Source organism: Scyliorhinus canicula, chromosome 16 (assembly GCF_902713615.1).
Source record: "Scyliorhinus canicula chromosome 16, sScyCan1.1, whole genome shotgun sequence".
In the NCBI taxonomy this organism is placed as follows: Eukaryota; Metazoa; Chordata; class Chondrichthyes; order Carcharhiniformes; family Scyliorhinidae; genus Scyliorhinus; species Scyliorhinus canicula.
The window spans coordinates 8389378-8412640 of NC_052161.1; the positions used below are offsets into that span (position 1 = coordinate 8389378).

At 49.8% G+C, this 23263-nt stretch overlaps 1 protein-coding gene across 2 annotated transcripts in view; it reads right to left on the minus strand.

Annotated features, from left to right (window-relative positions):
- The window catches only part of crtac1b (cartilage acidic protein 1b), a 373155-nt gene that overhangs the window by 118156 nt on the left and 231736 nt on the right, over positions 1 to 23263 (minus strand). For both annotated transcript variants that reach the window (XM_038773324.1, XM_038773323.1), the window contains exon 7: positions 21479 to 21624. In XM_038773324.1, the coding sequence (XP_038629252.1) occupies positions 21479 to 21624 (146 nt within the window). The remainder of the gene's footprint in view (positions 1 to 21478; positions 21625 to 23263) is intronic.

Genomic DNA, 23263 nt, shown 5'->3' on the forward strand with positions numbered 1-23263 from the left:
AAACTTTAAAACAAGTAATTCGAAAAGGGTGCAATTATTATGGAAATATAAAAATCACACAGCTGGTGTCCATTCAGCCCATTCAGCCTGTGCCAGCTCTCTGAAATAGCTGTCCAATTAGTCCCATTCCCAGCTCTTTCCTCACAGCTATGCAAATTACTCCTTTTCAAGTACTTATCCGTTTTGAAGGTTATTACTGAATTTTGTTCCACTGTCATTCCAGGTCACAAATTATTGCGTTAAAACTTTCTCCTCGTCTCCCATCCTGCATATTTTGTCAATTATGCCCTATTATGTATTTTCTTTTATTCCCATGCACTTAATGATCTGTTGAGCTGCTCGCGGAAAAATACTTCTCACTGTACCTCGGTACACGTGACAATGAGCAAATCCAATCCAATCCAATCCAATTATATCTGAAGGCTGTAATGAGGGGGGTGGGGGTGATTTTCAGCCCTCATTAGCCGCCAGTGAGAATGACGACGCGGGATGGAATTTCAGCGAGAATCGGAAAACGCCGGGGTGACCGCGTTTGCCGAATTTCCAGGACCCTCTCCACCGGCGAGAAACCGAGGAAAACGCCATGGAATGTAGACCCGGAATCTCATTTTAATGCATTCGGATACCATTCGCGAGCCCTCCGGCCGGGATTTCCCCCCCGCCTCACTGAATATTAACCGGTCGTCGGCACGTTGTCACGCCGACGTGGTTCAAACGGCTGTTTGAAAGTGTGAACCTGCCGATCTCACCTCCGACGGGGATGCCGGCTCTTCAGTCAGGGGAGATGAGAGGGACAACTGTGGGGACGTGGCTGTTGTGTGACGGGGAGGGAGTGAGACCCCAGTGGGAAGACGCTCACACGAGGGTCGCACGCGCGGGTGTCCCAGATGCTGAGAGGCCTGTGGGTCAGAGTGTCATCGAGCCTGTCAGTGTCAGAAAGGGCCGCGACTGTCCCGGGGGTAGGCGGAGCACCTGGGCCAGGTAATGCAGGGGTTGGCAACACGTGGACTGGGAGGTTACCGATTGCCTGTGGCACTGAAGGTCACTGCTGCTCTGAACCTTTATGCCAACAGCTTGTTTCAGGGCTCCACAGGTGACCTTTGAGACATGTGCCAGTCAGCAGCGTAATGATATATACAATCGATGGAGAGTAAAGGGTTGACAAGATGATGTTCATGTATCTCAACACTAGATGGCATCACTGAGTAGTCTTATAAAAGGCTGCGTCTCTAAGCATTCTGGGGGAGTCTTAAGGAGAAGGATAGTGTGAGCTTGAGTTAGAGTGTTGGTTGTATTAGAGAGACAGAATAGATTACTGTAACATAGATTCAATACTGTTGATGCTCATCTCTGAGCTGTCCCTCTCAGAGCTCCTCTCCAAAGGGTGTGAGGATGGTCCGGATTGGATGACTGATTGCCCTGGAAGGCAAGCGAGATGGCATTAGTGTATCATGGGATGGGTGAAAATTAACTCACACCATGGCTGATGATTTTCACTTGTGTCTGCTGCCCCCACCTCACCCTCTGCACAGGTGCCAGTCCTGCTCCCCGCTGGCCAGCTGAAGGACTATCTCCTCATAGGGAGTCAGGCTTGCCAGCTCAGGCATGACCCCATGACTCAGGCCAGTTGTGCGCGCGTTTGTCCTGCAATAAGACAGGTGGGGAGAGGGTACGCTGGAGTCCTGCCGGGTCAGATGGTGATGAAGCCTGGCATACGTGGGCCGGGAGTGGGACCGGGGATGTGAGGAGAAGAAAAATGAATGAAAATCGCTTATTGTCACGCGTAGGCTTCAATTAAGTTACTGTGAAAAGCCCCTAGTCGCCACATTCCGGCGCCTGTCCGGGGAGGCTGGTACGGGAATCGAACCGTGCTGCTGGCCTGCTTGGTCTGCTGTAAAAGCCAGCAATTTAGCCGAGTGAGCTAAACCAGCCCCAGAAGATTATCTACTGGGGGGGAACCACTGGGTATGGGGTGAGGGGGCAGGGCTGGGGGTACGCCATGGCAAGTGTTGGGAATCTGTGAAATGGCTGGGTGAGAGAGATGACGTGAAGGTGTGATGGGTGTGTGAAACGATGCAGCAGGACACATGAGGAGGCAGACGTTCCCCGGCTGCATAAAGAAGGTCACTCAACATATCACAATGTAACCCCATCCTCTTCTGGAGCGAACTGGCACTCACTATCACAGCCTCCCAGGCAGGGGTGGTGACCTTGCTGGAGTGATACTTTAAAAATGTATGTTAAGATAGAACAAGAACAAAGAAAAGTACAGCACAGGAAAAGGCCCTTCGGCCCTCCAAGCCTGCGCCGACCATGCTGCCCGTCTAAACTAAAATTGTCTACACTTCCGGGGTCCCTCTATTCCCATCCTATTTTTCAAGATGCCCTTAAACACCCCTGTCGTACCTGCTTCCACCACCTCCTCCAGCAGCGAGTTCCAGGCACCCACTACCCTCTGTGTAAAAAAACTTGCCTCGTACATCTCCTCTACACCTTGGCCCTCGCACCTTAAACCCCTCGTAATTAACCCCTCTACCCTGGGAAAACTTCTCTGACTATCCACCCTGTCTATGCCCCTCATAATTTTGTAGACCTCTATCAGTTCGCCCCTCAACCTCCGTCGTTCCAGTGAGAACAAACCGAGTTTATTCAACCTCCCCTCATAGCTAATTGCCTCCATACCAGGCAACATCCTGGTAAATCTCTTCTGCACCCTCTCTAACGCCTCCACATCCTTCTGATAGTGTGGCGACCAGAATTGAACACTATATTCCAAGTGTGGCCTCACTAAGGTTCTATACAGCTGCAACATGACTTGCCAATTTTTATACTCAATGCCCCGGCCAATGAAGGCAAGCATGCCGTATGCCTTCTTGACTACCTTCTCCACCTGTGTTGCCCCTTTCAGTGACCTGTGGACCTGTACACCTAGATCTCTCTGACTTTCAATACTCTTGAAGGTTCTACCATTCACTGTATATTCCCTACCTGCATTAGACCTTCCAAAATGCATTACCTCACATTTGTCCGGATTAAACTCCATCTGCCATCTCTCCGCCCAAGTCTCCAAACGATCTAAGTCCTGCTGTATCCTCATCGCTGTCCGCAATTCCACCAACCTTTGTGTCGTCTGCAAACTTACTAATCAGACCAGTTATATTTTCCTCCAAATCATTTATATGTACTATGAACAACAAAAGTCCAAGCACTGATCCCTGCGGAACACCACTAGTCACAGCCCTCCAATCAGAAAAGCACCCTTCCATTGCTACTCTCTGCCTTCTATGACCTAGCCAGTTCTGTATCCATCTTGCCAGCTCACTCCTGACCCCGTGTGACTTCACCTTTTGTACCAGTCTGCCATGAGGGACCTTGTCAAAGGCCTTACTGAAGCCCATATGGACAACATCCACTGCCTTACCTGCATCAATCATCTTTGTGACCTCCTCGAAAAACTCTATCAAATTAGTGAGACATCACCTCCGCTTCACAAAACCGTGCTGCCTCTTTTTCTGCATATTTACTCGGTGGTTGTAACCCCTGCACTGCCATCATAAACTAGAATGGACATCACACTGTCCAACCTCCATCACGGCCTTGGATTCCTATTGTCAGACAACCTCATCGACGGCCTCGTAGATACCCCTACAAATCACTCCATGATGCTGCTAAATCTTGTGTGCCATGGCTTTGTGGAAAACGTCTTTATTTTTTATTTGTTTATTTCTAATGTACCCTTCCCTTTCGTACAGAGGTTATCCTCTGTCCTGGGCAACATTCCTCCTTCAATCATCGGGCGAAGTTTTCCATCGATGGGATTGGGAAATCCCGTCAAACTCAATGAACCTTTGACTGGCTCGCTGCATTTTCCAGCCACACCCCGCTCGAAGATTTTGACCGATCTCCAAAATGGCTGCGTATAATTTGGGGATGGCCTGTGGATCTGAAAGGTGACAGATAAATGCAACGAGGGGTGCTAATTATCATTCAACCATGTGAGGAAGAGAGTGGAGCACAAATTCTACCTTGGGACTGAGGTCAGGGAATATTTCTTCCTACTGAGAGTGCTCAACACACGGATGGAATGCTGAGCAATATCAAGGAGGCAGCACCATCTTAGAAACAGCTGGAGGTTATGAGAGAGGAGTTTTGAGGGCAGTTATAGATTATGGAGTGAAAATAAGCCAGGTCCCTCCGAAGGCTATCCCTCTCTGCAGGTTCCCTATCGACAGTGGCAGGATCGGAAGTGTGTTGTTCCTTGTGTCTTAATAAAGCTCGTAGTCTCAAAGTTGGGGTAGATGCTTTATTGTGAATTTGTTCTGTCTTCAGAGCTTAACTTATAGCTACCTCAAATGCTGCCTGTCTGTGTCCTGCTACCAGTTCTCCCTTCCGTGAAGTGTGTCCTCACTTCCTGTCCCTCTGTATTTATAGCTCTCCCGTGCTCCCTCTAGTGCTTGCTCAGTTGTATTGCATCTACTCAGATCTACAATCACCACAGGAAGATCTACTGTCACCACACATGCTGCGGGGGTCTGGGAAGTCCCACCCACAGTCTATCTTGTAACTTGGGCAGAGGTTGAGAGATGCTGAGCACAGAAGTTGTTTTTTTATTCGTTCATAAGGTGTGGGCGTCACTGACCGTGCCCGCACTTATTGCCCATCCCCAATTGCCGTTGAGAAGGAAGTTCAGAGTCAACCATATTGCTGTGGGTCTGGACTCACATGGAGGCCAGATGGGGTAAGGACGACAGATGTCCTTCCCTGAAGGACATGAGTGAACCAGATGGGTTTTTACGACAACCGACAATGGTTTCATGGTCATCGTTAGACTTTTAATTCCAGATTTATATTGAATTCAAATTTCACAATCTGCAATGGCGGGATTTGAACCTGGGCCCCCAGAGCATTGCTCTGGATCTCTGGTTCACTAGTCCAGTGACAACACCACTTCACCACCGCCTCCAATGAAGAACCTGGTTACGTTTTCTGATTATGATGGGCATCACTCTGGGCAGCACGGTGGCGCAGTGGTTAGCATTGTTGCCTCACGGCGCCGAGGTCCCAGGTTTGAACCCGGCTCTGGGTCACTGTCCGTGTGGAGTTTGCACATTCTCCCCGTGCCTGGGTGGATTTCGCCCCCACAACCCAAAGATTTGCAGCATAGATGGGTTGGCCGCGCTGAATTTCCTCCTTAATCGGCAAAATTGAATTGGGCACTCTAAATTTATTTTTAAAAATGATGGACGTCACTGGCAAAGTTTCACTTTGTATCGACTTCCAGCAAAGGTCACTGGATGACCACAGTACATCCCAGCGTTACGGCCAAGTTTCACTGCTGTAATGTAGGGAACGCAGCATAGCAAACTCTTCGATCAACAAATCACCTGTTTCAGGTGTCAGTTGAGGGTTAAAAGTTAGCCAGGACATCAAATTCTTCATGCAACAGGGACGCAGAACCCTCCATGCCACTCAGAGAGGGCAAAGTTAATAGCTGAAAGACAGTACAGTGAGCACTCACCCAGTAACTGCCCTGTAACAAAAACAGGAAACATTGCACAATCTCAGCAGGTCTAACAGCATCTGTAGAGAGAGAAGGGAGCTAACGTTTCGAGTCTGGATGACTCTTTTGTCAAAGCTGGGGAGAACTGGAAATGGGGTTGTGGTGGTATGATTAGCATAGCTGCCTGCCATTGGTGCAGAACACCGGCTTACCATTGGCCCTGGTCGGTCATGTGCCTCTCGACCGGTTGGTTGAGACCAGTCATGTGACGGCTCCCCAATTGGTCGAGAGGCTGAGTTAACCCCGCCTCCAGGGCGGTGTATAAATACCCAGTACTCCCAGTGGTCGTCCTTCTACTGTAATCGACCGCAGGGCTTAACATCTAGTAGATTAAAGCCATACTTTGTTCAGCAACTCGTCTCGCGTTCAATTGATGGTACATCAGGGGTCAGATTTATAGTGTAATAATGGGTGGGTATGCAGCAGTGGGGCTGGATAGGGAGCCAGACAAAGATATCAAGCACAGAAGACAAAAGAAATGTAAATGTGGAGGGCGACACGGTGGTGCAGTGGTTAGCACTGCTGCCTCACGGTGCCGAGGACCCGGGTTCGATCGTGGCCCCAGGTCACTGCCCGTGTGGAACTTGCACAATTCTCCCCGTGTTTGCGTGGGTCTCACCCCCACAACTCAAAAGATGTGCAGGTTAGGTGGATTGGCCACGTTAAATTGCACCTATATTGCAAAAAAAATTATTGGATATCTAAATTTTTAAAAAAGGAATGTAAATGGGGGTGACTAAGGCTAATAAGGGTGCACATAAAGAGATTAAAATATGTTCCTGGCAGAACAAAGGTGAACAGTATGCTGAAGGGTAGCAAGGAACAATTGGCCCAAGGGGAGGGGAAGATACTCTTTAAGGTTCTTACTGAGATACAGCAGATCCCCGCCAGTCTTCTGGTGGTTTGGGGAAGTGAATATTCCTCTTTTGTCCAGCCTCCAGCAGAGATCACCAAATTGGGATTGGCCTCCAACAATCCCGGCTGGTGTTCTGTCTCCCTGGTGGAGGCCAAGGCAGTATCGTCTGCTGCTACGCCGCTGAGGCTGGCTAACCTTGGACCGAGCACGACTTGGATCTGGAATCTGGAGACCTTGTGGAAGTGTTCAGGCTGCGGATTGATAAACAAAACCATTTATCTCTGTCCTATTAAACCCTGTAAGGACAAAGACAATTCTTCCCTCGCACAGATCTTGAATCAGCCGTTCGGATATTGATTTTCTGATGAGCGGGTGGTAACTCTTCGACCTTTATGAATATTGTCACTGTTGTTCTTCCTGCCAGTGATCACTACAATAATTGAGATCCATTTTCCAGCTGCAGGTATGGAGTGGGGCGGGGGTGGGGTGGGGTGGTGGGGGGGGTTGAGCCTCAATTGCTCAGCTGCGGCCCCATAGTACCCCCGAGTCAGGAGACTGTGGATTCAAACCCCACTCCAAAGGTGGTGGGTGGCACAGTGGTTAGCACTGCTGCCTCACAGCGGCAGGGTTCGCTTCCGACCTGGGACGACTGTCTGTATGGGGTTTGCACTTTCTCCCTGTGTCTGGGTGGGTTTCCTCCGGGCTCTCTGGTTTCCTCCCACAGTCTAAAGATGTGCAGGTTAGTTGGATTGACCATGCTAAATTGCCCCTAAGTTTCCAAAGGTTAGGCGGGGTTACAGGGATAGGGTGGGGATTGGGCCGGTGCGGGGTGGTCTTTCAAATGGTTGGTGCAGACCTGATGGACCGAATGGCCTCCGTGTGCACTGTAGGGGTTCTATGATTCTATGACTGAAGCTTCTCCAGTTGCAGTATTGAGTGGGAGTGCTGCTTATGTTGGAGGTGTTGTTGGACTGAGGCTCCATCTGCTCCCTCAGGTGGGGGATTCCTCGGCCCTTCGAAAGGTCGAGGAGGGGTAATGCTGGTCAGTGTTTAACCTTCGACCGACGTCGCTGAAAAGCAGAGCAGGTGGCCATGCGAGTGTCCTGCTCAAATCAGACGCTGCATTTCCTGCATTTAAAAGCCGCGGCCATGCGCGTTTTGAGGGTGCACGAAACGGCGATGAAAAACACGACACTCCTTTCCCTCACCGTTCCTGCGGAGATCCGCTCGACTCACTTCCACTGGGCTGGCCTCAAATCCGCTCCACCGCGGACCAGGAAGGTGATTATTCATTTCAAGGTTAAACTGAACCAGGGGGTCATTCATTTCCCGTGCCATTGGTTTTGTAATAGACTGTACATCAGCTCCTTGACAGCTGGTACTGTCACAGCGCAGGTCTCAACAAAGCTTAAACAGGCAACCCATTTCTTTAACAAGGGAAGCCCAGCTCAGATAGTGCGCTGATTGATGACAGGCCATTTGAATTCTACACTGGACGTTTGCTGCCTGCGCTGAGAAATAAATTACTCACAAAAACGTTGGCTGCAAAAAAAAAAGAAGGAATTTGGCTGGAAGCCGACAGAAATTATCCTTTACATTCTGGCAGCTACAAGATCGGCTACTTTGGAATTAGTCAAGGAGTGCTGACAAAGCTAAAAAAACGGGTCAGGGTCAGTGAAAACTTTATTACATCGCAGGCAGCAGCGGCACCCCATTAAAGGTCAACCCTGGCTCAGTCCAGCTCGCCTCCACGGGGGAAGGTTATCGGTTTGAGTTGCCCATTTGGCTCTGCCGGCCAATCTGTCGGGAGTGAGGTGTCAAACTGAGGCCCCTAGCCACACCCTCGGGTGAATGTGAAAGGTACCCGGAGTCCTGCCCAACATTTATCCGTCAGACAATACCTAAAAGCAGACTTTCTGGCCACCATCAGCATCCTGCCGCTTCTGGGATCCTGCTGTGCACGGGTTAGCGGCTGTGTTTCCCGCATGGGCTGGTTTAGCTCACTCAGCTAAATCGCTGGCTTTTAAAGCAGGCCAAGCAGGCCAGCAGCACGGTTCGATTCCCGTACCAGCCTCCCCGGACAGGCGCCGGAATGTGGCGACTAGGGGCTTTTCACAGTAACTTCATTGAAGCCTACTCGTGACAATAAGCGATTTTCATTTCATTTTCATTGCAGCAGTGACTAGTTTGCTGACTGTAAAATGCGTTGGGATCTCCTGAGGTCGTGATAGGTGCTTTGTAAGGCGTCCTTCTTCCTTCTAGTGGTTGGCTAGCAAATGCTACCTTATTTGAATAATTTTCAATCTTTTATTTTCTTCCACTTGTTCCGTGGATGAAACTTGGGCCTGGCGGGGCGAGGCTGGGATCACGGGGGCTTATCTGAACAGAGGATTGGCTACAGCCAGAGGGGAATGTTGCCATGCCAAGATCTTTTGCCCTCTTTATAGCAGATGGAGTTCAATCCAGGCAAATGTGAGGTGAGGCATTTTGGAAGATCTAATTCAAGAGCGGATTATACGGTCAATGGAAGAGTCCTGGGGAAAATTGATGCACAGAGATATCCGGGAGTTCAGGTCCATTGTGCCCTGAAGGTGGCAACGCAGGTCGATAGAATGGTCAAGAAGGCATACATCATGTTTGCCTTCAACGGACGGGGTATTGAGTACAAGAGTCAGCAGGTCATGTTACAGTTGTATAGGAATTTGGTTAGGCCACATTTGGGATACTGCATACAGTTCTGGTCGCCACATTACCAGAAGGATGTGGATGCTTTAGAGAGGGTGCAGAGGAGGTTCACCAGGATGTTGCCTGGTATGGAGAGTGCTAGCTATGAAGAAAGGTTGAGTAGATTAGGATTGTTTTCGTTGGAAAGACGGAGGTTGAGGGGGGACCTGATTGAGGTATACAAAATTATGTGAGGTATGGACAGGGTAGATAGCAACAAGCTTTTTCCAAGAGTGGGGGTGTCAATTACAAGGGGTCACGATTTCAACGTGAGAGGGGGAAAGTTTAAGGTAGATGTGCGTGGAAAGTTTTTTACGCAGAGGGTGGTGGGTGCCTGGAACGCTTTGCCAGCGGAGGTGGTAGAGGTGGGCACGATAGCATCATTTAAGATGCATCTAGACAGATATATGAACGGGCGGTGAACAGAGGGAAGTAGATCCTTGGAAAATAGGCGACAGGTTTAGATAAAGGATCTGGATCGGCGCAGGCTGGGAGGGCCGAAGGGCCTGTTCCTGTGCTGTAATTTTCTTTGTTCTTTTTTTAAAAAAAATTCTCCTCCCTTCAAACATACAAAACAGGGGCCAAAGTAGGCCATTCGGCCCCTTGAGTCTGCTACGCCATTCAATAAGATCATGGCTGATCGGTTTGTGTTACGTTCCACATTCCCAACTACCCCCGATAATCCTTTGCTTCCCTTGGCTGACAAGAATCTGTCTCCCCCCGCCTTAAAAATATTCAGTGACCCCGCCCCCACTGCCTTCCAAGGCAGAGAGTTCCAAAGTTGTGCAACTCTCTGAGAATAATAATGTTTTATTGTCACAAGTAGGCTTACATTGACACTGCAATGAATTTACTGTGAGAAGGGAGAAAACAAGTCTCCACATCTCTGCCCTATAAGGGCGACCCCTAATTTAAAAACTGTGCCCTCTAATGCTGGACTCACCCACAAGAGGAGACATCCTTTCCGCGTCCACCTTGTCAAGACTGTTCAGGATCTTATACACTTCAATCAAGTCAGCCCCTCACTCTAAATGCCAGTGGAAACAAGCCCAGTCTGTCCAAACTTTCCTCACAAGACAACCTGCTCATTCCAGGGGCGGGATTCTCCGACCCCCCGCCGTGTCCCGAATTCTCCACCACCCGAGATTCGGCGGGGGTGGGAATCACGCCGCGCCAGTCGGCGGGCCCCCCGCGCGATTCTCCGGCCCGCGATGGGCCGAAGTCCCGCCACTAACAAGCCTCCCCCGCCGGGGTGGATTAAACCACCTACCTTACCAGCGGGAGCAGGTGGCGCGGGCGGGCGCCGGTGCCCTGGGGGAGCGCGGGGCGATCTGACCCTGGGGGTGCACCCACGGTGGCCTGGCATTTCATTGGCCTTCTTGATTACTTGCTGCACCTGAGTGCTAATGTTCTGTGACCCATGCACCGGAACACCCAGATCCCTCTGCACCTCGGACTTCTGCAGTCTCTCTCCATCTAAGTAACACTCTGCTTTTTTATTTTTCCTGCCAAAGTGACAACTTCACCTTTTCCCACATTACACTCCATCTGCCAGATTTTTGCCCAGTCACTCAACTTTTCTTTATTCATCTGAAAACCCCTTATTCGCAATATACTTTCCTCCCTCTGTATCTGAAAATTTAGCTACCGTACCTTCACTCCCCTCATCTAAATCATTGATGTAAACTGCAAAACGTTGAGGCTCAAACACTGACCCCGCGGAACTTCGTTCATCACATCCTGCCGATCCAAGATCCATTTCACTTTACATTGGATTTTTGTTGTTGCAAATATGAGGTTTATCAATCTCTTTCAGCGATCAGGCAAAATGGTAGCGGGAACTCATGCGCTGGTGGAAGAGATGGCAAAGGCTTAAGGACACTACAAGTGGCCAGGAGAAGGGGTCACCGGACAGGGCCATACCCGCGATTGAAGAACCTCTGGACATACGCCAGCTGGGTGTGGTTTCACCTCTTGAGAAATGTCTTTCCCTGCATCATCCAACCATAGAATTACCAGAGCATCTCCATAAAGGGCAACCGTTTCACTGAGGAAGCAGCAGGACCAGTATCAGGTCAAGGGGAAGTGCAGGAAATTACAGAACGGGGCCCACACACAGGGGCAATCCCCTGCGAAACACAAAAGGTTATAAAAATGTCCTTTCAATGAAACTTGAGCCTGTCACTACATGGTATTGATTAACCAATCAGACACGCGTTAACTTCTCGCCAGCTAAACTAATGAGGAGAAACAAAAAATAATTTATTTAATAAAACCCTTTAACAATTTTGGAATCAGCTAATCACGGATAATAAATCACTGGATTGATCAAATGATGCAATAGAATTCATTAAAATTGTTCAGACATCCAAAACATATTTACTCTATTTTAAAGGTCAAATCAGTCAACAATACTGAGGTTGCACACAAATGAAGTATTTCTCTATTACGGAAACAGATCACTTTAATGATATTACTTTTTAAAATAAATTATTTTGTAAAGCAAATGCGAGTTGATGATCAGTGAATATTTCATTCCAACCTGTTTAAATCAGTTTGAGTTAATCTTCTGGATATCAATGGGGCCCGGGGGATAAGTCAGTCATTGTTCCTTCATGAAATCCTGTTTAGTACACGATCATTAACAATGGTTTCATATTATTCTCCATCTAACTTTGCAGTGCACATTCTGCTGGAATTTAGATGCCCGTAGTCTTCATACCCTGCGGAAGGATCCGCCCGTTTAGTCCCTGTCTATTCCCTTTTCCTCCTTTTAATTTCCGTTAATCTTTTTGTCCTTACCATTTTATGTCAATGGATGATTGGTATCTTTAGGACCAAGCTGCTGACCTTTAATTTAGAAACAGGAAACTCCAGCTGTATGTGCTGTTTAAACCATACAACATAGGAGCAGAATTAGGCCACTCGGCCCATCGAGTCTGCTCCACCATTCAATCATAGAACATACAGTGTAGATGGAGGCCCATCGAGTCTGCATGACCCACTTAAGCCCTCACTTCCACCCTATCCCTGTAACCCAATAACCCCTCCTAACCTTTTTGGTCAATACGGGCAACCGGAGCACCCGGATGAAACCCTCGCAGACACGGGGAGAACGTGCAGACTCCGCACAGACAGTGACCCAGCGGAGAATCGAACATGGGACCCTGGCGCTGTGAAGCCACAGTGCTATCCACTTGTGCTACCGTGCTGCCCATAATCATGGCTGTTATTTGTCTTATTTCATTCCCCTGCCTTCTCCCCATAATTTGTCGGCACAGTAGTTAGCACTGTTGTTTCACAGCGCCAGGGACCTGGGTTCGATTCCCGGCCTGGATCACGATCCGTACAGATTCTGCACGTTCTCCCCATGTCTGCGTGGGTTTCCTCCGGGAGCTCCGGTTTCCTCCCACCAGTCCAAAGATGTGCAGGTTTGGTGGATCGGCCATGATAAATTGCCCTCAGTGTCGAAAAGGTTAGGGGGGGTTATTGGGTTGCGGGGAGATGGTGTAGGTGTAGGCTTAAGTAGGGTGCTCACTCCAGGGACCAGTGCAGACTTGATGGGCCAAATGGCCTCCATCTGCACTGTGAATTTGATGATTCTATGAACCCCTGATCCCCTTATTAATCGAGAACCTATTTATCTCTCTCTTAAAGACACTCAGCGATTTGGCCTCCACAGCCTTCTGCGGCCAAGAGTTTCACAGATTCACCACCCTCTGGCTGAAGAAATTCCTCCTCATCTCTGTTTAAAAGGATCATCCCTTTAGTCTGAGATGGTGTCCTCTTCTTCTAGTTTTTCCGACAAGTGGAAACATCCTCTCCACATCCACTCTATCCAGGTTTCGCAGTATCGTGTAAGTATCAATAAGATCCCCCCTCATCCTTCTAAACTCCCAACGAGTACAGACCCAAAGTCCTCAACTGTTTGGTCTGACATCAGCGATGACCCAGAGTGACTGGCTTGGGGGCTGACCAATGAGATGGCACCAAAAGCCGGATTCTTCTCGGGGACAGGCAGCGATTGGTTCTGCTGGCTCTGCAATGTGAGACCAGGTCTTACTTCCGCATTTATTCCAGAAGTCTGGAGAGTCACAGCTCTGACTTCTTTCTCACCTAATGGATTATTTCTAAAGATCTGAGGCAGAAACCCCCTCTCTCTGCACAACTGAACGGAACTGCGAGGAAAGCAGCCCAGCCACCAGCTGCAGGCAGAGTTCAGATGTTTAAAACCCTTTAAAAATCTTTTGTAGGGAACTCTGTTCTTATCTCAGTCAAGACTGTTGGTCACTCTGATAGAGTTGGGGACAAGTAAAAATTAAACAAGCCTGAGACTGTTTTTTTGAGTGAAGGGCCAGCTAATAAAAGTTAAAGTGACTCTCCCGAGCGAATCCTACTGTCTGGGAGTACTGATTGAATACGCACACCAGAATATCATCACTAATACTACACCGGTAGCTTTGGTCACTAAGTATCCTGGGAGGACAGCCTGCTGCAAAGACTTCAACATCAAAAGTGGGGACTCTCTCTTTTCATCTTAGTCCCCGTTATATTACCACCCCCCCCCCCCCCCCCACCCCCACTCCCTCTGTGTTTCTCTGTCTTGTGTGTGATTAGGGGAGAGGGAGGGCCGGCGAAAGGCGGGGGTAGTAGATTAGCTGGCCGTTATTCTGTTATAATTACCGCGTATTTCAACTTTCTTTCTGTTGTAAATAAAGTTCTTTGGCGTTCAACTTACAAACCTGGTGATTATAATTTATTGGGCAGTCAAGGGCCAAAGATTCTGTGACCATTATACGACTTATTGGTTAATCCATTTGCGTGGGGACTCTGGGGTCTGTGGGGCCGGAAGTGACCGTGCACTAGCCCAGGGTGTCAGACCACCTGCTTGTGCCAACGTGTGATGCAATATGGTAGTAGAAATACCAACCTGCCAATAATCCAAGCAAAGTATTTTAAAAAATTATTTTCCAGGATGTGGCGGGCATCACTGGCTAGGCCAGCATTTGTTGCCCAACCCGACCTTGGAAAAGTGGTGGTGAGACTTCTTGTTGAACTGCTGCCGTCCATGTTTTGTGGGTGCATCCATAGTGCTGTTAGAGAGGGAGGTTTTGTTTTTTGACCCAGCGACAGTGAAGGAATGGCCATATGGTTCCAGGTCAGGATGGCGAGAAACTTGGAGGAGAACTCGGCAGCTGATGGTGTTCCTGTGTATCAGTGGCCCTCGTCCTTCCAGGTGGTAGATACCATGGGCTTGGAAGGTGCCGTTGAAGGACCTTTGGTGGATTGTGCTGGGTAAATCGCCCCCTTTACTGGGCTAACACAGTGTTTAGATGTTGAATATCTTTCTCATTCACTCCGATCGCGAAGATTCCAAGGGATCAACAATCTCTCTCCCTGTTCAGAATGATAATGGATTAAAACCTTTGCCATTCTGAACATTGTACAGAATTACAATGGATTAAACCCCGTTTCCCATTCTGAAAGTTGCACAAAGGACTGAACCCTTTCCAATTCTGAGCATTGTACAGAATTACAACAGATTACACCACTCACCCTTGGCACAGAACACTTTATTTTAATGCAGAACATTCAAACGTGAAACGCTGGGAATGGAAATTGCTGCTCAGCCCACTGAGAACTGTCTATTGTTTTGATCTGCATTTAAAGTTGTAATTCAGGCTTAAAATGCATCCAATTATTTATTTTTAATGCTCCTGATAATGGGCCAACTTAACCGAGCACCAATTTTCAATTTAAGACACCGAACCGCTATTCACCCTAACGTTCCTGTTTGGCAGCATGAAAGATGGCGGATTGATGGGGAAAAACTGGGCTTTTGTACAAAGACTTCAAGGCGGTTTCTTTAATCAGCAATTTTACGCAATCTGAGCTGAACGCAAGCTGTCTTAGTAAAGCATTGATGTGTCTATCAGAGTTCAACAGCTTAAACGTTAGATGCCTTTTTTGATGTGTGTAAACTCTACTACCTACTGAAATTTATGAGCTTAAAAAGAGATGGTGAGAAGTGGAGACTTTGCCGTTCCTTGATCCTGTTCCCCATTCAATCAGATAATGACTGATTTGTATCTGAACTCTATTTACCCGTTTTGCCTCCAAAACCCTTGCTGAGCAAAAATCTATCAATCTCAGTTTTGACATTTTCAATCGACCCTCAGCTTTTTGTAGGACTGAGTTCGTGGAACCATAGAATCCCCGGTGTAGAAGGAGGCCATTTGGCCCATCGAGTGTGCACTGACCATCTGAAAGAGCGCCCGAACCTACCGCACACACCCCTGCCCTATCCCGGTAACCGCACCGAACCTGCACACCTTTGGACAGTGGGAGGAAACCGGAGCACCCGGAGGAAGCCGACACAGACACTTGGCGCATGCAAACTCCACACAGGCAGTCACCCGGCGCCGGGATTGAACGCGGGTCCCTGACGCTGTGAGGCAGCAGTGTTAACCACTGCGTCACCGTGCCGCCTAACGCCACCTCTTGAATTTACAGGTCCTTCCCCCTTGCACTGAACTCTGTCCCGTCCACCTTTACCAACCTCACCCAATAATTCTCTTGACAGACCCAATCAATCCCATTGATCATTTTAAGTCCATCCACCCTTTTACCTTCGAAACGCAATAGAATAAAAGCTTATTTTATGCAATCACGTGGCGGGAATGTGGTTTGAATGAGATCTGTGTCCCGCTGGTACCCCACCAAGTGGTGACTTGTGTTGAGGGTGATGATAGACTGGGCAGTTGTCTGCGGTGCTGACTATTGGGTGTCACTCCCAACTGGGGAGCACCAATTCAGGTACTCACCCCTCCATGAGAATGCTAAGCCTCTAACACAGATCTAGCGGCGAAACCATGCCTCTAGATATGACATACATGACATACATTATTGTAATGTATACCTCCATGACATACATTATTGCATGCTGATTAAAAGCTTGGCCTGCAGCAGGTCTGCCCAAATAACATAAGGCAACAGCAGTCGCACCTTTCACTTTCGTAGCCCTTCCATATCTCGGTCACCTCCCCTCAGGTTCTGGCAGCTGGCACATCTCTGATTTTAATTGATGGCCTGGGCTTTGAGCTCAGGGATTCCCTCCCTGAACCTCTCTACCCCTCTCTCTCTCTACCTTTAAAATGCTCCTTAAAACCTATACCTCTGACCCCTCTCCAATATCTTCTTGTAAGGCTCAGTCAAATGGTATTTGATTATTCCATTGTGAGACACTTTGCAACATTTTACCCCATTCAAGATTCTCTATCAATCCAAGGTGTTGTTGAGTAGGACCTTCAACGTAGTGAAATATTCCAAATCATTGCACAGGTATGTAATGCTAACATCGGGATCGATTTGTGCCCGGGTAGCCTTGAGGTCAAACGGCGCCGTGGGCGCATAATCATGTGAAAATCAGAAAACGGGATTCTCCCCGGAGAAATTCTGGGCACGATCCACCGCCACATTGCGCTCTGACTTTAGCGCGGTGAGGCCGGTGAATCCCAGGAGAGGCCTCCCGTGGGCTTCGCGGCAGCCTTCACGCCTCGCGGTATCCTGCCCAAAAGGGACATGACCAAACTTACCTGGGATTGACCGGCCTCTCCAGTGAGACGGCAGCCACACAAACGTGGACCGTGGACCGGGTAGAACGGCATGCAGGAGGTCAGTGCACAGTGGCTCCCTGGCCCTCCGGCTGGAATGTGGGCACCTTGGCACTGCCCAGCTGGCACCTTGACACTGCCGCACTGCCAAGGTGCCCAGATGGCATAGCCAAGCTGGCTGGAGCACTGCCTCGGTGCGAGGGTGACAGTGCCGAGGGTTAGGGGCCGAGGATGGAAAGGAGGATGGAGGGGTTTTGAAGGGTGGGGTGTGTAGGGCAGGTAAGTAGCGACCTCTGAGATGTTGTGGGGGGGGGGGGGGGGGGGTGACGAGTGTGGTCTTGGAAGGGGGGGCCTTTAAGGAGGTGTGGGTGGTGTCCTGAAATAGGGAGAACCTGTAGGGACTTCCATAGCGGGAGTCCTCACTTGGGAGGTGTAGAATAGTGCCCATGTGTGTGTATGGGGGTGACACTGCCCATGGATGGGGGTGTGAGGGACCCACCAGCTCACTTAGAGATCGGGACACCCTTTAAAAATAGCTGCCCGATCTCTGAGGTCAGCTCCCCAGTGCTGGGAGTTCTGGAAGGTGGTGGCCTGTAAGAGGGAAGGTGGGAGGACCAGAAGAGGGGGGGACCACCAGGACCCCCATAGTGGGGTGTTTTCACTTGGGCAGTGTGGGGTAGTGCCCATGTGTGTGGGGCGGGGGATGGTATTGCCCATGGTTGGGGGTGTGGGGGACCCACAAGCTCACTTTGAGATCGGGGCACCCTTTAAAAATGGCTGCCCGATCTCTGAGGTCAGCTCCCCAATGATAAAAAAAATGTAAGGGCTGGATTCCTCCGCCCCTCCCACCGCAAGATCACCACGGCCAAAACATGGACAACGGAAAGTCCATTGACCTCGAGCGGGATTCTCCGGTCGCCGGGCTGGCGCGGCCCCAAGTGTGGACTAACCCGCTGAGAAACTCCTCAGGGCCCAAGGTCAATGGATTTTCCATTGTCGGCCTCTCGCCCGTGTAGCAGGCGGGGTGGAGGTATCCAGCACTAAGGGTCATTGAATAGCGATGGAGAACTCGCCGGCAGAGCCGGCCGGAAACTCACTGAACTCACCGTCACAAACCAACTTAGACATTTTTCCAACGAATCGCGTCCTCGCTGTCCAGTTTCAGCCGCGTTTAACGTGCAGCGCTGAAAACTGACCCCGCTATTCAGCGGCTCTTTGCTGCGTGTTTTTGGCCAGCCTCACTGAGGAACTCCTTGGGCTCAGCTCGCCAGTGCCGGAGGACTACTCGCAGTTCGGGGCGCCACTTTTAAAGGCAACCCCACCGCAGCTTCGGACTGCCCTCCCGCCCCCCACCCCACTTCACTCAACCTATCTTTCCAGGGTCCTCATGGCCCCCTCACCCCACCTCTTATGGGCAGCCAGGCACACCCATGCCCGACCCCCTGGCATGGGCAGCCTAGCACCTGGGCACCTTGATGTTGCCAGCCTGGCACCCTGGCAGTGCCACTCTCAGCCCAGGTGGCAGTGCCAAAGGTGTGAGTCTGGCAGTGTCAGGGTGCCCAGGCACCAGCTGGAGTGCTAGGGTGCCACCCTACCCAATGCCCGACCACCCGGGGGGGTCTCCAATAGCCCGGGAGACCCCCCCCCCCAGGTGCTGTTGCGACTTGAGCACGTTTGCGTGGACCAGCAATAAACCACGGCCTGGTGCAGTCTCCCAGCCACAACCGGTGAATCCCGGGCACCGGCGTGAATCTGATGAGCACATGTTTAAATTGGCAATGGCTCATTTAAATATGCATATGTGAATCGTGCCCAGCGAGAGCAAGATCCAGATCACGCCATTGCGCGAGATTCCGTTGAATCTCTAGAGAAAGTTTGGGCATCGCGAATCCTGCCGGAGGCCTCTTACGAGATTCAGCAGTTCATCCCCAGACCAAGGCGGGTGCGACCAGGCCGCTGAATCGTGCTCCTCGTTTTCCGATTTTCCCCGTCCATCGCCAGTGGCGTAACGGGGATCCCGACATCTCAATGCAGTTTAATACATTGTAAAATAGTTAGCAGCTTCCCCACCATATGTTGCCCCCACATTTAGAATTTCCCCCACACAAAAGTGATGTCACGTCAGTCAGGTGTACAACTGCTTTTTATAAAGCAATCGAGGGGAGCCCGCCGCGGGGAGAGGGAGGGGCGGGGAGGAGAGGGACACTCCCAAGACAGTGGCCCCTGGCCCTGCCCCCTGTATTAGAAATTAACCGAAATCATAAACGTGATCCCGCATCCCTCCCCTTCCTCTCTCAGTCATCCAAGGTCCCAGAACATCGACGTGGGCCTTTTAACCGGCCCAACCCTCCACCCGTCAATCCCAGTAGCTGCAGCCTCCTCACGGTTTCCGGGGAGGGGGGCGGTGATGGGCCTGACTCCAGTCAGCAGCTGTCCCCCACCGTGACCCCCCCTCCAACCCGTCCCGTCCCCCATTTCTCCGAGTCGGGTTTGCGGAATCTGGAATTTTTTGCCATCTCTGCACGCCCGACACGGGAGTGGAAACTCGGCCCGGGCTTTCAATTCCAGATTTTCTTAAAAACTAGTTCATTGAATTTAAACTCCACCAGCTGCCGGGGTGGGATTTGAATCCCCCTCCCCCTCAGAGCACTAGCCTCTGGCCTCAGGATTAGTAATCTAGCGACATCGCAATTACATCACTGTTTCCCCCTCAAAGATCTTGAAACTCAACCAGACAATCACAATGAACTACACAATAAAAATAAAATATTAGAGGTCAAGGGTTTTACTGTGAGAGTGTATGAGGGACACAGTTTCAAAGATAATAAAAGGCAGTTGTGGAACTGATAGAGGGGAAGGTGTTCTTCGTAAAGATAGTGATCAGAATGGCTCCTGGCGAGACTGGAATCATTTATTAGACATTTGAACGCTGTGATGGTGACACCGCTGGGTAATCGGGATGGACAGATTTACATAGCCCTTTTTTTTTTACTCGTTCCTAGAATGTGAGTGTGACTGGCACGACCAGCCTGCCCGCCCCTAATTGCCCTCGTGAAGGCCTTCCTCCTCATCGCCTTCACCTTGCGAGCATGAGGAAGCATCCGATTATCAACACACGGCCCGGCAAGTTAGTCAACACTTTAAGGGCACAGCAAACAGCCATGACCCCACTGGACTTTGATTTTAAGACGAATAAAAATGAAAGGCTTGCATTTATCTAGCGCCCTTAGAGGGATTTCTTTCTGATAAGCTGAAGCTCGTCAGCAGGAAAGCAGATCGGGGCGCCATTTTGTCGGGCTGCCCTAATCTTTACTCAACTCCCCCCCCCCCTTTCAGGAGCCCCCGTCTCCCCAGACATTTGTGCCCCCTGCCACCCCCACTCCTGGCTCGACCCCTGTCTGGTGAACCATGTATTGCTACTATATATATATTTACCATTATTCTTTATTCGTCCTACTGTTACCCACCACTGTATATATGTTCACTGTCGTTCTTATTCACTGTTACTTACTGTTGTCGTGTTGATGCTTCTGCTGGCTCCGCCCCTCGGGGGAGGTATATAATTGGCAGACCTGTGGCCAGCTCTCAGTGCGGGAGCAGCGGCAGGCTGGCATACTTCTTAGTTTATTAAATTGATGGACCATCAATTCACACGAGTCAAGTTGTAGAAGAGAACAGTGGTATTAATAAACTAAGAAGTACGCTAGCTTGCTGCTGCTCCCGCACTGAGAGCGAGCCACAGGTCTGCCAATTATATACCTCCCCCGAGGGGCGGAGCCACAGGCGGAGCCAACAGAAGCATCGACACAACAACAGTAAGTAACAGTGAATAAGAACGACAGTGAACATTATACAGTGGTGGATAACAGTAGGACGAATAAAGAATAATGGTAAATATATATATACATAGAATATATAGTAGCAATACGTGGTTCACCACACCCTGGCAGTGTTACTGCTGGCCGGGGAGCACTGCCAGGGTACCAGACTTGCAGTGCCAAGGTGCCTGTGTGCCAGGGGGAGAGCAAGGGTACCACCCTGTCCTGTGCTCAGCCTCCCGGCCTGGGAGACCCCCCTCCCCACCCTCCCCCCCCCCCCCAAGGTGCCGTTACGTCTGGTCCACGTTTGTGTGGATCAGTACCACACGGTGCCCTGGCCAGGTCTCCCAGCCATGGCCGGTGACTCCCGGGAATTCAACGTGTTGATCTGCATCACGCCCAGTGAGGGCTTGATCCCGATCGTGACGTCGCGCGAGGCGTTTCAAGCGTCGCGAATCGAGAGAGAGAGAGAGAGGCCTCTCGCGAGATTCAAGGCCTTGTCCCGACACCCAGGCGGGTGCGACAAGGCCGTTGAATCGCACCCGGGGTCACTGTTAGGAAATGCAACAGCCAACTTGTGCACAGCAAGCTCCCAAAGGAAGCAACGCAATAGTAACCAGACCATCTGTTTTTGGCTGTGTTAACTGAGGGATAAATATTGGCCAGGCAACCAAGAAAAACTCCCCTTTTCTTCTTCGAGATGGTGCCCTGGGGTCTTTTACATCCCTCCAGCTGAAATGTGAGGCCTGAAAGACGGTACCTCTGAAAGTGCAGCACTCCCTCTGTACTGCCCTGGATTGTCAGCCTCGATATTTGTGCTCAAGCCCTGGAGTGGAACTCTGTGACGTTATCTTGGGAGACAAAAAACCCTCGTATGAAATAATTGAAGATTATCACAGCTTCTTACCCGAAATCGGACTCTTCCATTCACGCTGGTCTGCAGGTAGAAGCGATGTGGCCCCATCCAGTTGCCGTACACGACATCCACTTTCCCGTCCCTGTTGAAGTCAGCCAGAGCTAGTCCACGGCCATGTTGGTGAGGGTCATCAATCCCTGCGATCAACAGACCATCATTTATTACAACATTCCGCACCCACCTTCTCCAATACATCAGTCTTCAAAGCGGCTCTTTCCCTTCTAATCCTCTTCCATCACCCAAATGAAAATATCTTTCACATTTTCCGCCAAACATTCCCTACTCTAATGTTGCCTCAGAGGAGCATTGCCATTTTTAAAGAACAATACTTACATCTCAATGATTCCACCGTCAGATTGTTTTGACATAATAATAAGTTTGAAATGCTTCAAACTGACCCCTCTTCATCCTTCCACAGGATCCTCGGTTATTTTCACTAAAATTATCCTCTTTTTATTGCAGTTTCTAGACACATGAAATGAAATGAAAATCGCTTATTGTCACGAGTAGGCTTCAATGAAGTAACTGTGAAAAGCCCCTAGTCGCCACATTCCGGCGCCTGTCCGGGGAGGCTGGTACGGGAATCGAACCGTGCTGCTGGCCTGCTTGGTCTGCTTTAAAAGCCAGCGATTTAGCTGAGTGAGCTAAACCAGCCCCATGTTGCTGCACTCACTCTGCACACTTAGTCACACACACAGGCATCTATATACACACACTCATTCACACACACACACACACTCTCTCAAACACAGTTACACTCATCCACAGTCACACATACTCATCCTCTAACACACTGACACACATACTGTCACACTTCATCTCACACACACAGTCACACTCACTCACACTAACACACACTCACAGTCACTCACATACATGCACCCCACACACACACACATATGCATGCGCACACAGTTACTGACACACACACATATATACAGTCACTCTCATACACACATACGCATACACAGGTACACACACACACGCTTACACACATATACATTCACACACACATAAGCGCCTATCCACGCACACGTACACACATATACATGCATGTACACATACATACACACATACGCACAAGCACACACAAAGCATATGTACGCTCACACATAGGCACCTCCACGCACACATACATACACATACGCACCCCGCACACAGAGACATACACCCCCACACATATGCACGCACAAACCACACACACATAAATGTACACACACACACCCGCACCACCAATCCTCTCCTTACGAGACAGCAGGTCAGAGAATCAGGTGGGTAGATCCAGTTCATGTTGGTCCAGGTTTTCCTATATGAAAATACAGTGACTGTATGAGCCAGGTGATCTGACTTCGATGATGATAGAAGCTAACATTGCAAGAAACCATTCAGCCCATCGTAACCGAGTGTGATTCGGCGAAAGCGCAGTTGTGCTCAGGTCCGTGGCCCAGCCTTTTTTTTTGGTAGCTCTACGAGTTTTTCACCCCCCCCCCCCCCCCCCCCCCCCCCCTCCCGCCAAGGACCTGTCCAAGTGCCTCTTAAAATTATTCATGGAATCAGCTCCGCCACCTTTTCAGATCCAGACAAGTCTGAGTGAAAAATTCTCATCTCCCCCCCCCCCACCAGATCCTGTGACAATTATTTGAAATCGATGAGCTCTGCTTACTGATCCACTCGCCAGAGGAAATCTGTTCTTCCAAATGCATTTACCAAAATCACTCACCATCTTAAAGCCTTTATTCGGTCACCTCTTAATTTTCTCTGTTCCAAGGAGACCTT